This window comes from Ixodes scapularis, unplaced genomic scaffold, assembly GCF_016920785.2.
Source record: "Ixodes scapularis isolate PalLabHiFi unplaced genomic scaffold, ASM1692078v2 PGA_scaffold2__306_contigs__length_199485367, whole genome shotgun sequence".
Taxonomy (NCBI): Eukaryota; Metazoa; Arthropoda; class Arachnida; order Ixodida; family Ixodidae; genus Ixodes; species Ixodes scapularis.
In genome coordinates, this window is record NW_024609857.1 from 3,674,513 (window position 1) to 3,688,215 (window position 13,703).

A 13,703-nucleotide genomic window follows, 5' to 3' on the forward strand; every position below is an offset into this window, starting at 1 on the left:
AAAGTCAGCGTTTTTGAGGCGTTGAAGCTCTAATACTATGAATAGCCAGATACCCTTTGATCGATCGCTTTCGAGAGATGAATGACGCGAGTCAGGCGACTATCGCTATTTTCAGAAGTTTTAGTTTTCGAATGAAAGGCCTTCGTTTCTCCATTCCGGACGTTCCCAGTGTGACACGCACACCTGTCGCGAGTCCAAAAGCCAGCCGCTGCAGATTCAGCCAGTGCACGACAGAGCGCCTCGCCTCCTTAGCTGCTACGCCATCGTGCAAGAGCGCGTGAAAACTCACGCAAAAGTAACCAGCTGGGAAGAAAGTCTGCAGTCCAAAGTGTGAGGCCCTGCCTTCCGCTCTCGTCACTTTTTTATTGTTGCCAGTAGAGACTTTCACTTTAAATAACACGTTGAGGACCAAAAGTGTAAGTTCAATAACTTCGCGAAAAAAAAAAAATTTCTTTGGCACAATACTCTGCTTATTATGTCAGCGATATTTGTTGGTGTGTTATGCACATTTTCAGGCAAATCGGGGACTAGGAAGAGAACGCCGGAGAACCCTGCTGCGGCGTTAATCATCGAGAAAAAGGAAACAAAAAGCTGTGGCGTAGTTTAGTGCTAACGCCTCCGCTTCGCACGAAGCGGACACAGGTTCGATTCCCGCGGGCGGCAGGCGATCTTTTTCGAGCATTTTGCAACATCCGACGATGGACGCCCTGAATCGCCAACTACAAAATCGTCAACTTGTACAACTAAAGCACCAACGAAAGTCGTAACTTTCAGTGGTGGGAAGAGGCCCATGACAGCTATCACTGTAAAAAGCAGGAGAGAAGGCCAGGGTCGTGGTCGTCAAAGCTTCCGTGAACTTTGAAACTGGAGATCGATGAGCAGCAGAACAGTCGTCGGCCACATCCGGAACCGCTGCTCGCGGACACCTCCAGGATATCGCGGCTGGCGACAGCATGACATTCGCCAAGTAGCGGAAATCGAGGGTTTTAGGACGCGGTAAACAGACGAGGATGCGCTCCAGGCCCCATGGGACTCGACACTAGCGTGGATCACCGACGCGACACTCGTTGGGGGACGCATCGCGCGACACGGCTTCTCTGCTTTCCGCGTTGGCGGTCCGAACAAAGGGTCCGCTTCCGTTGGGGCGGCCGTTCCTGTCGGCGACCGGGGCCGTTGCGCTCGCGCTCGCCTAATTGGCGTCCGCTGGAGCGTGGCCACGGCCGGACTGCCGAGTGACCGGAGAGTGCCGGATAAGCGGAGCTCGATGGCGCGGAACGCCCGGACACTCCTCGGAGAACCCGGCGAGCATCTCATATTCCCCCAGCGACGTCGCATGGCGTTCCGCCGAGAGAGTTCTGCCGGCCCCACCGCACATCGCCTCCTTTCACGAGTCCGCGAATATCGGTCCACGGATAATTTCCGCGAGATGACTGATCGCCGAAGCTTCCGGAGACTTGTGGCGCAGGCTAGCTGGTGAACCACGAGACAGGGGAAAAGGAAGGGCCAAACACAACCAAGTCTCAAAGACTTCGTTGTGTTTGTCCTTTCGTTTTCCTGTCTCGTTTTTTTCTCGGATTCCAGATTAATTCGCTCGTTCCGATGGCATAGTTTGGTTATACTGCGAGGGTGTTTAGTGCCGCTTCTTTTAAATCGCGCAGTAGATGCTCGAGCCGATTCTGTCGCGGAGATTGTCCACGACTGTTGCCCTCGCCGGTGGCGCGCGGTCCTTTCCATGTTCTATTTCTCGTGCGACCCGTTAAAACAGCAAGTGTCACGAAGCCGGAGGCGATTGGGCCAAAAGTAGCGTTACAAATCGTTTCCGATTGCTCGTTCGGGATCCCGTGGTACGGCGTTTGCAATACCAACTTTAAGGAGGCATTCAAAGCGTCGGTCGTTTGGAAGCGTCTTCAACGTAGTTTCGTCCAGCCAACGCACGCGCGACCAATCTGCGTGGAAGACGTTCGCCATTAAATTGCTCTCTCTGCATCTAGGCTCTCTACGGGAAAGGCGCGCCTCCACTCGAGAAGAGCGAGGCGAGGATAACGCCTGAAGAGCCAGGTTACGTCACGTGACGCCAGCGGCAAAAATCAGTCGTGCGATGAAAAAAAAAAAGGAAGTAACAGCGATGAGAAGTTCTCGACAAAACGGAAAGGCCAGTCCCGCATATCCGAAGTGCAAGGCGGCCGGGGTGCCAACCTCACGCAGCAGGGGAGGGGAACAGTCGCTCACATCAGCGAGCACGGTGCAGAAACAATAGCCACGACAGGCCGTGCTTTGGGCGCAAATCCAGCGTTAGAGAGGAAAAACAATCAGCATTCGGGAAGTGCAAAACAAAGAACTTGGTGCGCTTCTCCTCGTAGTTTCGTTGTTATTCTTACTTCTATGGTCGTCGTATCGGTCGTGTCAGTGTGGCGAGTGTCCTTCTTAATCGTTATGTTCCGGCGGCATACCGGGTCCATTTCCCGACGGCGCAGGCAGGAGCGCCGTGAGCGTTGTAGGGAAGCGTCCCGGGGGAGCGGGCGCGCGCCCAACAGACTCCGGGAATGCGGCCGTCGGTCCCCTCGGCGCTCGGAATGCGCATCCAGCGTCGTCGGCCGGGTGCCTCGGGGAGCCCCGCCGCGGATCCCCCGGCGCGGGCGCCTGGGGAGCTGCAACGGCCGCTCCGGCGCTCGCTCCCGGCCTCTCCTTTGGGCAGACGCATTCGCACCAGAGATGGCTCTTGCGTGGAACGGAGCTTGAAGCCCACGGTGGCCCATAGCTTCGGCTTCAACGCAACACAACGTTGTCCCCGAGCGTATACTTCCGTAGCCCATGAAAATCTGCACGCGCAGGGGCGTGCGGGGTTGCAAATTGGCAGCTACAAAGACGTTATCCATGAAATCCGTACGTCGGTCCACGTTCACTGGCTCGGAGACACTGGGGCTTTTATAGCGGAGTTTCGGTGCTATCTACACAGTGCTTGGATCGATACCGGCTCGTCCATTACCACTGAATCCATCAATCTTGGATTTTTTTTTTTTTAGGTGTGTCGCATTTTTATGATTGTGCAGTCCAAATGGCCGAAATCGCCTCTGTGTTACTTGAATCGTCTTGCTGTTCAAGCCTGACACCGATCGCCCTTCTCATTGGTTCAACGGACTAACAACTCACTGGTAAAACGGGAGTATGGCGGAGCAGTGCAGAAGCTTGTGCAGTACGGCGGAAGGTCTCCGTTGCAAGCTGATCCATTCGAAGGTGTCCTGCCGACTAACCGCGCAGGTCGGCCGCTCGTGTGCCCCGCTGCATCCTTCGCGGGGCTGAGCCTCGCCGGCATCTCCAGCCACGGTGCGGTCCCCTAGTCTCTCCTCGAGTCCCATTAGACTGTCTACGAAGTATACCGACTGCGTGAGGGTATCCACGTCGTCTTGCAAACTTCATTCTGCTTCTCTGCGCCGCCATCTTCTTGCCGAAACACTGGCTCGTTCCGGCAGCGTCCCAAAGACCGCCGCTGCAAGAAGCGCGGCGGGCGCCTTCCCTCCGGGAGCCTGAGGTCGACCCAGTGGCTACCCAGCGGCGGCGGAGCCCTTCTCGGGGCAGCCCGAACAGGTTTCGGGCCTCGGAACAAAGGGGAATTCCTGACGCCGTGAGCTGCTCCCCGACGCTATTAATCTCGTCCCGGCGAGCATCCCGCCGCAGCGCCGAACCCAACGCCGAAGCGGAACGCCTCTCGGGACGCCGTCCTCGCGGCACTCGACGACGACGCCTCCTGCAACCGAGACGCCTCGGGGCCGACCGGCACAGCTGCCGCCCCGGCCGCCGGAGCACGGCCACGTAGTCTTCGAAGGGAGCCCACTTGGAGCAGCTAGAAGGCTCCCCCAACCGTCATCGCCAGTGCAGCCACGCAGAGCCGGCTACCTTGCGTCAGCATCGCCGCCTCTTGCAGCGTCTCACAAAGAGCGCGAGGCTAGCACACCTCGCCAAGACGGACGCCACTTTGTCTCTGGTCCAGCTTCAGCGTGTCTTGGGGCGGGGATCCACTAAAGATGACGTCATGAGCGGGCCTTGTCCTCTAGATGGCATTTCTCCTTACCGCCGGACGGTCGATCTACAGGGGGTCCCCGGCGTCCTCAGACGTCCTCGAGTGTGCGCTGCACCGCACGATAACCAGACAGCCCGCTCACTGTGATTCATCGCACCGCGGTTCTTGTCACAGACGCGAGCTAAAGGCTCGCCATCAGAAGAGCCACGGTGGCCCAGCGTATGTCAGCTACGGTGAGCTGACATAACCTGTAAGGTTGTCCCCCATGTTACATTGTGAGAGGGTGCACGTTGTGGCGCTTGAACTGTATAGACCTCGTCCTTCTCTGTTGGCGGAGATGAGCTTGAGTTTGATACTATATAAAGAAGTAAACTAACTAAACGAGGTAGCTTAGCTGGAGACGTCGCCCTGTCTATTTTCTGTCCCTTCTACGTTCTGATGTTTCCCTTCTAACCAGCCGCAGGTTAATTCAACGTGGCGTCAACGTAGTACGGGCCAACTGGACGGCAATATCGCTGCGTCGTGTACCGAGCCCGAGGGAGCGCGAGGGCGCTCCACCGTCCAGCCGGGGAGACTGCCGGGAAGCGCCATTTATCAGGCCCTGATTGCGGGCTGAGCCACGCTGAAACCGGAGCTTGCTAAACGGCCGCTCCCGAGCGGTGCCCGCCACACGGGCCGCCGGTGCGCTCCCTCTTTATCGGACCACGCTCAAGTGCCGCTCTTTTCGCTAGCTCCGTGTTTACGCAATATTTAACGCTTTTTCGGCTTTGAAAACCCAGCTTGCGACGCTAATCTAAGGAGAGAACGGCAGTGGCGTGTCTCCGCGTAGTGAACCCTCTTTGCGTACGTGAAACGTGTGTGTTTTGAATACGTATCATTATCTACTCGAAGGTACGCTGATTTCTTTGCCCATGCCTTCCGAGGGGTTCCCTCCTCCCTTTTTGTTTTGGCAATTGTCTCGGGAGGTAAAAGAAAGCGCGTTTCCGAGCGGCGGCAAGCGGGCACTTGTCTGGACGGCCCCCGGAGATCGGGCGCCGCCGAAGCGACCGGATCGCGCCCTCCCTGCCCCCCCTGCGTCCCCCGTCACGAGCGATCGGCGGCCAACGAGGCTCACGCGCCGGAGCGGCCCACGAGCGGCCTGCAATTACGGGGTCAGGCTAAGCCAGGGTCGCCCAGGGGCCCCATCATCGCCTGCTCGACTCTCGCTGCCCGGCCGGAGACGCCCTCGTCTTCACACGCAACGAGGATGCCGCCACGACGCCCGGAGAACCCCCGGGCGTCCGCGCCGGCCCCCGCGGCTTTCCTACGCAGCGGACTTTCACGCACACTGCGCAGAGCGATGACACCTCGGCCGTTTTGCCGCCGCTCCATCACGTTTTGCCGGACTTGGCCGTGTGCGCGCGGGCTCCCTGTGCCTCTTGGGGCCAGCAGCTAGCTTCCGCATGGTGCCTTGTTGCCGTTACACCGCTTACAGCCGGCCTCCGTCTGCCTCGGGGAAGATGTCTTCACCCCGAGTCAGGTAGACACAGTCGATGCGGCCTTCGGGCACGTACCTTCATGCACCGGTAACGCGGCACCGAAGCGCCCCTGGTGATACACACAAATATGAAGACCGCACGTTCAGAAGCGAGCGAGTCTGTACCGCATCACGATGTTCTCGGAACACCGTTTTCTCAATCAATTAGGCAAAGGGGATAGGGATTACATTCCGATGACCATCCAACTCGCCTCCGCGGAAAAAGAGAGTGCACCTATCGTAATTGAAAACGAGCACGTTGGTGAATGGGTACGAATGCTTGAAAGGATAAAAACACAGAGGACGGGTACGGCAACAGGGTTTCTTTCCTGTCCGTACCTTGTTTTATCCTTTCAAGTATTCGTAGAGTGCACCTTTCAGAAAAAGAGCGCGTCGCTATTGAGCCTGGAAACGTATCGCTCATTGGATTATAAGGATCCCGAAGGGCGTTTCGAATGTATCGCGGTGCATTCAGTCCTTTCTGTGAGGGTGTGCGTTGACACGTGGATGGAGGCTCGACTCGCTGCTCTACGCGTGAGCCGATTGGAAGCAATATTCGACAGGCGGTCGGGAGATCACGACCTTCGAGAGGGCAAACATCGTCCCGCGTCTTCCCGTCGCGGTGCTTATGCCATGGCTGCGGAAGATCCCGGCAGCCGTCGTGGAAGCCTCCAGCTGCGGGATCGAGAGCAGCGCGCTGCTCGCCCACAAACGGCGCAGCGCCCGGATGGGCCGTCGGGAGCAGGACGGGCGCAGTGGGAACCAGTCTCGTGAACCGGTTTCTGGACCAGGGAAGGGCCAACCGTGCCGGGCGTCCGTTCGTCGGTCATGCATCGGGCTTTCGTCCGGAGTCGGGACCTTCGACACACCGACGCAGCCAGAGCTGAGGGGCCGAGGCTCCGGCACGGCGACCCGTTGGCTCTTCGATGCCGTAGTTTGGTTAAGCTCGGTTTCTTGAACGCAAAGGGGCACCAACGGAAAAAGTGAAAACACGACAGACACAGACGGCGTTCGACTTTGCGTTTGACTTTGAACACACGCCGTCCGTGTCTGTCGTGTTGTCTGTTTGTTCGCTGTTACCCCTTTCCGATCAAGAAACAAAACAAAAAAAGTTTAACGAACATGATCTCCAGGTTCTTTCTACGTAGTTTGGTATGTGTTTCCGTGATGCGTAGACCAAGCAGGGAACACGAAAGAATGACCCACGTATCGTCTATCTCGGTGTCTGTCGTTTGAAAATATCCTCCATGCGATCTCTCAGGAACTCCGGCATGTGTGTTCATTGCGTCTTCGTACACACGGAATGCTAATTATGAGTTCATTAAAAAGACTTGCGATTGGCGCTTGGAATGCAGTGCAGCGTAAATTCAGGGCCTGCCGAGAGTGTATCTTTCGAGCTACTAGTAGAGCGCCCAATGAGATGAAGCTAAATTCATGCTGGGTGGTCACTTCGTGTCTTCAAAGGCTGTATGATTAGAGCAATAGTGGGAAAATGCCACGATTTTGCACGTAATGCGATTGGATATATATTTGCGGCATACACCTAATGTGCAGGATTTTATGTCAAAAGTTGCATGGAGCGCCGTCGAATGCACGGACGCTGAAAATACACCAGGGCTGTGAGGAGCGCGTCAGAAATAACGCGTTGCATTTGTCACCACCAAAGTGAGAACTCGATTAGCTTTAGCGAACAAATTTATTTCATTCACTTTTCGACAGAACAATACGTCACAGCGATTCTAGCAATTTTCACACGCCTGATAAACGCGCAACCGCGCGAAGGCTCGAGCCGCCTCGCGTCACCGTTTCGCCGACCCCACCAGCAGAAGACTCTCGGCCAGTTTTGTTAGCGTGCGATCCGGCAACTCGCACCGCTCCTGGTCCGCGATTGGAACGAGCTGATTTCTGGGAAGGCCCGTTCTTTCGCTCAAGGCCGATGCGGAGAAGGTCGAAGGGCGCCCGGCCCGACCTTCAACCCTCACCGACGGACGAACGCCCCGCGTCGCTAAACGCCCGTGCACGGCACGGCTGCCGGAAATAGGTTGCTCGACAGGATTTACTCCCACCAGAAGGGGTCTCGCGTGAGCGGTGAACGAACAGCGGGGAAGGCGCGGAAATGCCACGCGCTTCGAGGAAATCTGCGGGACAGTTGAACGCGCCAAGCAGTTGCGCGAGGGCCCAACTTCGGACCGTCGTGACGCAGTGCGATCGGATGAAGTTTGTCCCCCTGAAAAGCCGCAGTCTCTGCCCGTACGTCGTGGCACTCTGTTCCCTGCAGACACGATGAGAGAATGAAGACGCCTCGATTGCGTTGCACAGCTTCGAACATGGAAGCAGATTGTATGACCAATGTCAGAGCGCGGTTTCTTCAGCCTAAGTGGATCGCGCGAACAACCAGGACCAAAAGCACCGAATGGAGCCCAGCGACGTGAGTGGCAGGCAAGCGCAACATGCGAGCGTGTTAGTAAGCGTGTTAGACGTGAGTGGGCATGCTCCGTCCGTGTGCTCGCGTGCAAGCGGCAGCTCGTTACCGAGTGGACGTCGTTGGACGGCTCGAAGGCGTGACTCGGGCCGAATCCGGCGCACGGAGCTCTCGGGGAGTGGACGGCCGAAGACGGCGGAACGAGCCGCGAGCACGGTGGCAACACGGAGACTCGCGAGGGGGCGCCGCCGGGGGAGGGCGGAAAGCGTGAAGGGACCATCTTGGCACTTGTCTCGGGAGATAAGATCGCCGTGGACCGCTTCCATTCACGAAGCGACGAGCGCGGTGCCTCCCACCGGACGGGCAGTGACCGCGCGATGGAAGCGAGGGGTCCAAGAGCCGCACGGGGCACTCCGGACCCTGGGTCTGTCTCGGGGCGCGGGGGCGCGCTCACCTCCGAACGCCGAGATGTCAGACCGCGGCCCCGATGCGAGCGCCTGGCCGCCGTTCCAGAAGTACGGCGCCGTCGTCTGGTCGAGGAAAGGCAGGGGCAGTTCGCGCCGCGAACCGCCGCCACTCGAACTGGTCCCGCCGCCTGCGAACCAACGTGCCCACGCTCTGGGTGCTCGCGACAGCGCGGGGGTGCGTGCGCGGAGGAAAGGAGGAAGAGCCGCGGTGCGTTAGTGGTTAGCGTCGACGCTCGTGCAGCGGCGGCCTGGACCCGGGTCGTCTTACCGGCGCTGGAGCGGCCCTTGGTGCGCGGCTTGGCGGCCTGTCCGTAGCCCGCGGGAGGCGGGAGCGGAGCCTTGGCCAGCTGCAGCGGGCCCGCGTGAAAGCCGTGGTAGCCGGCCAGCTCGGAGCCCGGGTGGGGCACGTAGTGCGGGTAGGGAGGGGAGGAGGCGGGGAAGGTACCTTCTCGCTTGCCGCAGGCCGACGACGCGGCCAGCGGGGTCAGCATGCCGCCGGGCTTGTGGTCGCCGTCGCAGGCGTAGCCCGGGGCCTCGGCCGCAGCCGGGTCCGGCGTCGCGTCCTTGGGCGGCGTCGGCGGGAAGCTGAACAGGTGGGGACTAGAGTGCGACGGCGCCGTCGGGGGACTCGGCTGCGGCTTGCCCGCGAACGGGGAACACCAGGACGCGGGCCCGTGGTGCGGCACCATGGCTGCCGCCGCCGCCGCCGCCGCCTTGGCCGGGTCCGAGATCCACGGGTGCAGGGCGCTGTGGAAGTGCGGCCGACACACCTGGCCGCCCGGCACGCGCGCTGCAACGGGACCCAAGCTTAGAGAGACCCACCTATAGGACACCGCTACCGCGAACGTCTGCGCCTCTCACTCGAACATTGACAAGCACCACGCCGTACAGCATCAAGGCGCTGTCACACTTCTATAGGAAATCATACAAAATGCAGCTTTCAGACACTGCTTGCCCTGTCACACTGCCCATACGAGAAGCTGTCTGCAGTTGCCATGGAAGAAGCAGACAGTGAGTCTTTTCTATGACGTTTGTCTGACCTAAGTTTAATGAGCTCTTTTATGCACAAGTATGAACAACAGTATTTTACCCGTATAAGGGAAATATCAAAAACGAGCAACGGCTCGTGCTTGTCGTGTGACGTGCGTTCATTCTCCGACAAAAGAAAAGAAAGCTGAGTTCTGTTCTGGATAAATGGGGCTGCGCAAAGTGCGTCCTGGGGTGACAATGCTGGGGTTCCCAAGGTAACTATTTCAATCACCTATATCGCCTGTCACGCTGATGCCTATTCTTTGGCTTGGGTTTTTAAAGCTATATTTCTTTCTCTCCTAAATTTCATCTAAAAAAAATACATTACTGTAAAACTTTTTATTTTAGCGGCCACTATTTTTCGCAAATCAGTCACAGAGGACATACTCGCGGCCGCTAAATTTCGCAAATTTCAGAAGCCCTGATTGAAATTCTTAAGGATCGAAATTTACGTGTGCCTTAAATTTCACTAATTTTCCAACTCGCGAAATTTGCGAAAATTAAGGGCTCGCGAACATTAAAAATTTTACAATTAACTTATATTTTTTTTTAGTTGGTACTTTTACTTTATTCGTTTGTTTTGAATGGGCTGGAAGTCTGCGGTGCTAACGCAGGAGCAGACAGGGTAACTCTATATTGTTTTATCATTTTTTTTAACCATCCGAACTCAAACTGTGCAAATGCACTATAGAAAAGACACGGCAAACAGACATCATCGCAGAATTGTCTCCGCCTCACGCACGTTCGAAGGTGTGCTTCGTACATGCTCGTAAGATCTCTTCAGGCCTTGTATGGCCGACGTGATACAAGGAAGGCCTCAGACGATGTCACTGTCTCTTGTACGATAGCAGTGCTACCTCAGCTTTAGAAAGACACTCCGCCGTTGAGAGCGTCTGGCCTGTCGATAGAAATCTGATGTGCGACCTGCAGTCGCGAAGGCGTTCCGCGAAAGCTGCCTCAATGCGCGACCGCTGCGGTCGCGAAGGATCGTGGTAAGCCCACGGGCCCGAGCCCTATCTCGGGAGGCGCCTCGATGTGTTCCGGGCAGCTGGTTAGGGAGGGGGGGCGGCGAATGGCGACGGCGCCGCGGACTCCGAGCTGGCCTCGTCCGGGAACGGAGAATGCGGACCCGATGGGCGTCGAGCGAGGCGCACGCAGCGCCCGGCCGCTTTCAATTAGCCGAGACACGTGTATCGCTCGCAACCGCCTGATCCATCACGCTTAGCGACACGGCCGAGCCGCAATCATCGGAGCCCCGCGGCCCCGCCGCACTCCTGCGCTCCCAGGGGAGTTGGCGCCTTGCCTCCCGCTCCTTCCCGAGCGCCGGGCAAAAGCACCGTCGCGAGGACCACCGCGGAATGTGGGATCGCGCATCGTACACGCAGCCGTCGAAAAGGGCAAAGGGGGAAAGACGTCGTTCAAATAGCCGTCTCACCCGTTCTCGAGGACACCTGGCCCTTGGGATGAATTAGAAGAGAGGCAGCTAGCTTTTCATGTATGGTGTCAGGCAAAAAAACCATTTACCGCGCGCGCAAAAAAAAAAAAAAAAAATAAATAAAAATAATAGCAGTTTTCCACCTATTTGTCGGTCGTTTCAACAGTCAATGTACAGGGCTGGTCCGCGTGGAGAGAGCGTTTCGCGAATAGTCGCTTTCGACACTGCACTGCGTATCAGGTGAGGATGTATCGCACGGACGGCGCACGAGAGTCTATCATCGGTGCGCGTCACACGACCCTCTGGTTGGACGGAGCTGTGAATCGCTCGATCGGCTAACATAAGGCTCGTCCTTTGCGGTACGTGGCAAGGCCAAGAAGAGTATGGCACCGTCATAATTGCCCAACGAGAATTGAGATTACGCCCGTGCTGCGCAGAAGACGGGAAAGCCGTTTAGCAAACATCAATGACAAACCGCACGTTTTCTTACTTCCTCTTCTTTTGCACGCATGACACGCAAGTTTAGATATATAAATTAGGACAATGCGTTTAAAAGTATGCCTTCTCGCACATTGCGGTCGTTTTTCGGCCCGTCGTTAGCTTTGAGCGTCGCACGGCCAACTCCGGCGGAGTGCCGAGTGTGTTCGAGGGCACGGGAGCTCGCCTCTTTGGTAAGACCCGTCGGCGTCGCTTCGTGGCGTTTCACCCGCCCAGTCTTCCTGCCCCCGCGCATGCATCTTTAATACGTTATCTTTTTAAATCGCTCAATCCCAGAATCCCCGAGATCCAGAATCCTAGGGACGCGTGGTCGAACAATGAATGCCGCTCGTTGCGCGTTCGAGACTCCCACTGCTCACAAACGCAGAGGACGTCGACTCATTCGGGACAAATTACGTTTAGGCCGTCTAAATGCCCCCAAATTCGACTCTTCTTTCTCTTCCGTTGACGATTGAGAGATATGAACAGAGCAGATTCACGTACACGATTCTTGAAATTGGTTCTTCGATTCTATTACAGATTCTTACTCCGAGGCATTCGCCACGATCCTGCCCGGACGCTGCTCGGTTGCGCGAATCCGCGCCATTCTGCGTCGGGCGAGTCCTGTCCGGTACGAAAGGCCGATTTCGAGACGCTCGCGGAAGCTAGTGTGTGTCTACAAAAGCGCGGCGTGCACTCGGAGCGCCGGCTGTTTTGCAGTTGGACCAAACACAAGGATCGGTGCGGTGCTGCGTCGGAGGATTCACGCGGGGGTTCCGAGGGTGAATTCCACGGACTGCTCGCCTCAAGAATCCCCTCCCACGCACTCCTTGCAGACTGCGCCGGCTCGCCGATAGCGTGGTTGCCGCGCGCGTGCTTGTGCTCGCCTTCCGTCCGCGCACCTCGGCGAGCCCGAGATGGATGCGGCCGAGATGGCCGATCGGTCGTCGTGCAGGCGCTCGTGCTCGCGCAGGCGGTCCCGACGAAGCGGTCCGAGAGCCGCTCTTCGCCATGGGACGCACGTTTCCCGCGCGCTCTCTCGGCGCGAGATTTACGGCCCTCAATTTGCCATTATTTGGCCAGGGCCAGGAACGTTCGCTCGCCGGGAAAGGGCGTGCGCGGCTTCCCCTCGCCCCGATACCCCTCTCGGGGCGTGCAGAAACAAAAAGGCGGCGTAAATCAGGGCCCGAAACGAAGGAGAGGCCCGCGCTAAATCACGGCGCGCAGGTGAAGCGGCAGCAGCCCGGCAAAGCGGGGCGCCGCTGCCCGCGGGGATGCCGCGGCTCTGAGCGGCTCGGGGGCGCGGCCGCTCGCTGACAGCGGCTCGTTACCCACCCGGGCTCGCGCCGAGGGACCGCGGTCGGAGGGCGCCCGAACAGCCGGTCCGCGTACCCCTCCGGAGACGCTGCAGTGTCCTTTCATTGTTCGGGTAATGCGCCCATCTCACTAGGTGTTCCAGGCATGCGTGACGCTGCCACAGTCAGTTGACAGCTCGTGCTGCCTCGTGCTCCGCTCGCACGGACCCTCAGCGGGGTTGTCCCGCGTCCAGAAAGACTGCCCCAGATCCATGGCGCCCAAAGCCGGGGCTGTCCGAACGCTTTGGTTGAGGGGCCGGATTTGTCGCGGCCTCGAGGGCAGGAAAATTAGTAATAAACGACGAAAAACTAAATAAATAAGTCGATGACCATTTGCATTTTTTTGTTCAAATTATTATAAAAATTTAAATATATCCAAGGTGAATAAATACATATACTTTATTTTAATATTACACATTTTGCTAATTATGACATTCAGAAAATGACCCGGAACATATCAGAAATAAATAAAAGCAGATAGAAAATATGCAATAATCAGAAAGGGCAGAAGACTAAATTAGAATTGTAGATGCCACGATAATAATATGCAACAGTTACGACACTAAGCAGGACGTGTAGATAAGACGAAAATTAATTTTAACGCAGTTAATGTGACATAGCACAAATTACTAACATTGGTGATCGTAGTGATGACAATATGCAATAAATATCACACAAAACTATCAGTGGGATATCAATCCGAACAGATACGATTCGTTGGCTGGACGTCGCGCCGCCGTTTTTCTCGCGTGGTGCGTTCATTTTTGCGGCGATAGCAGCGGGCCTGCTAAAAGCGGGCCGCGGGCCGGGTCTCAATGGAGGAACCCCGGCCAACTGCGGGCCGGATCTGACCCGCAGTCCGGAGTTTGGAGGTGCCTGGTAGACTGTGTCCTCCTTCTCCTTGTCCCTGTGTTAATTAGCGCTGTTTCATATCATCTGTAGAGTGTTCGACATCGTTAGTGTGGATATTTGCTTTCCACATAT

At 57.0% G+C, this 13,703-nt stretch overlaps 1 protein-coding gene across 1 annotated transcript in view; it reads right to left on the minus strand.

The window, feature by feature from the left end:
* The window catches only part of LOC8052077 (endothelial transcription factor GATA-2), a 102,719-nt gene that overhangs the window by 37,521 nt on the left and 51,495 nt on the right, over positions 1-13,703 (minus strand). Inside the window, exon 3 of the mRNA XM_029974020.3 lies at positions 8,692-9,213. Within this exon, the coding sequence (XP_029829880.2) occupies positions 8,692-9,213 (522 nt within the window). The remainder of the gene's footprint in view (positions 1-8,691; positions 9,214-13,703) is intronic.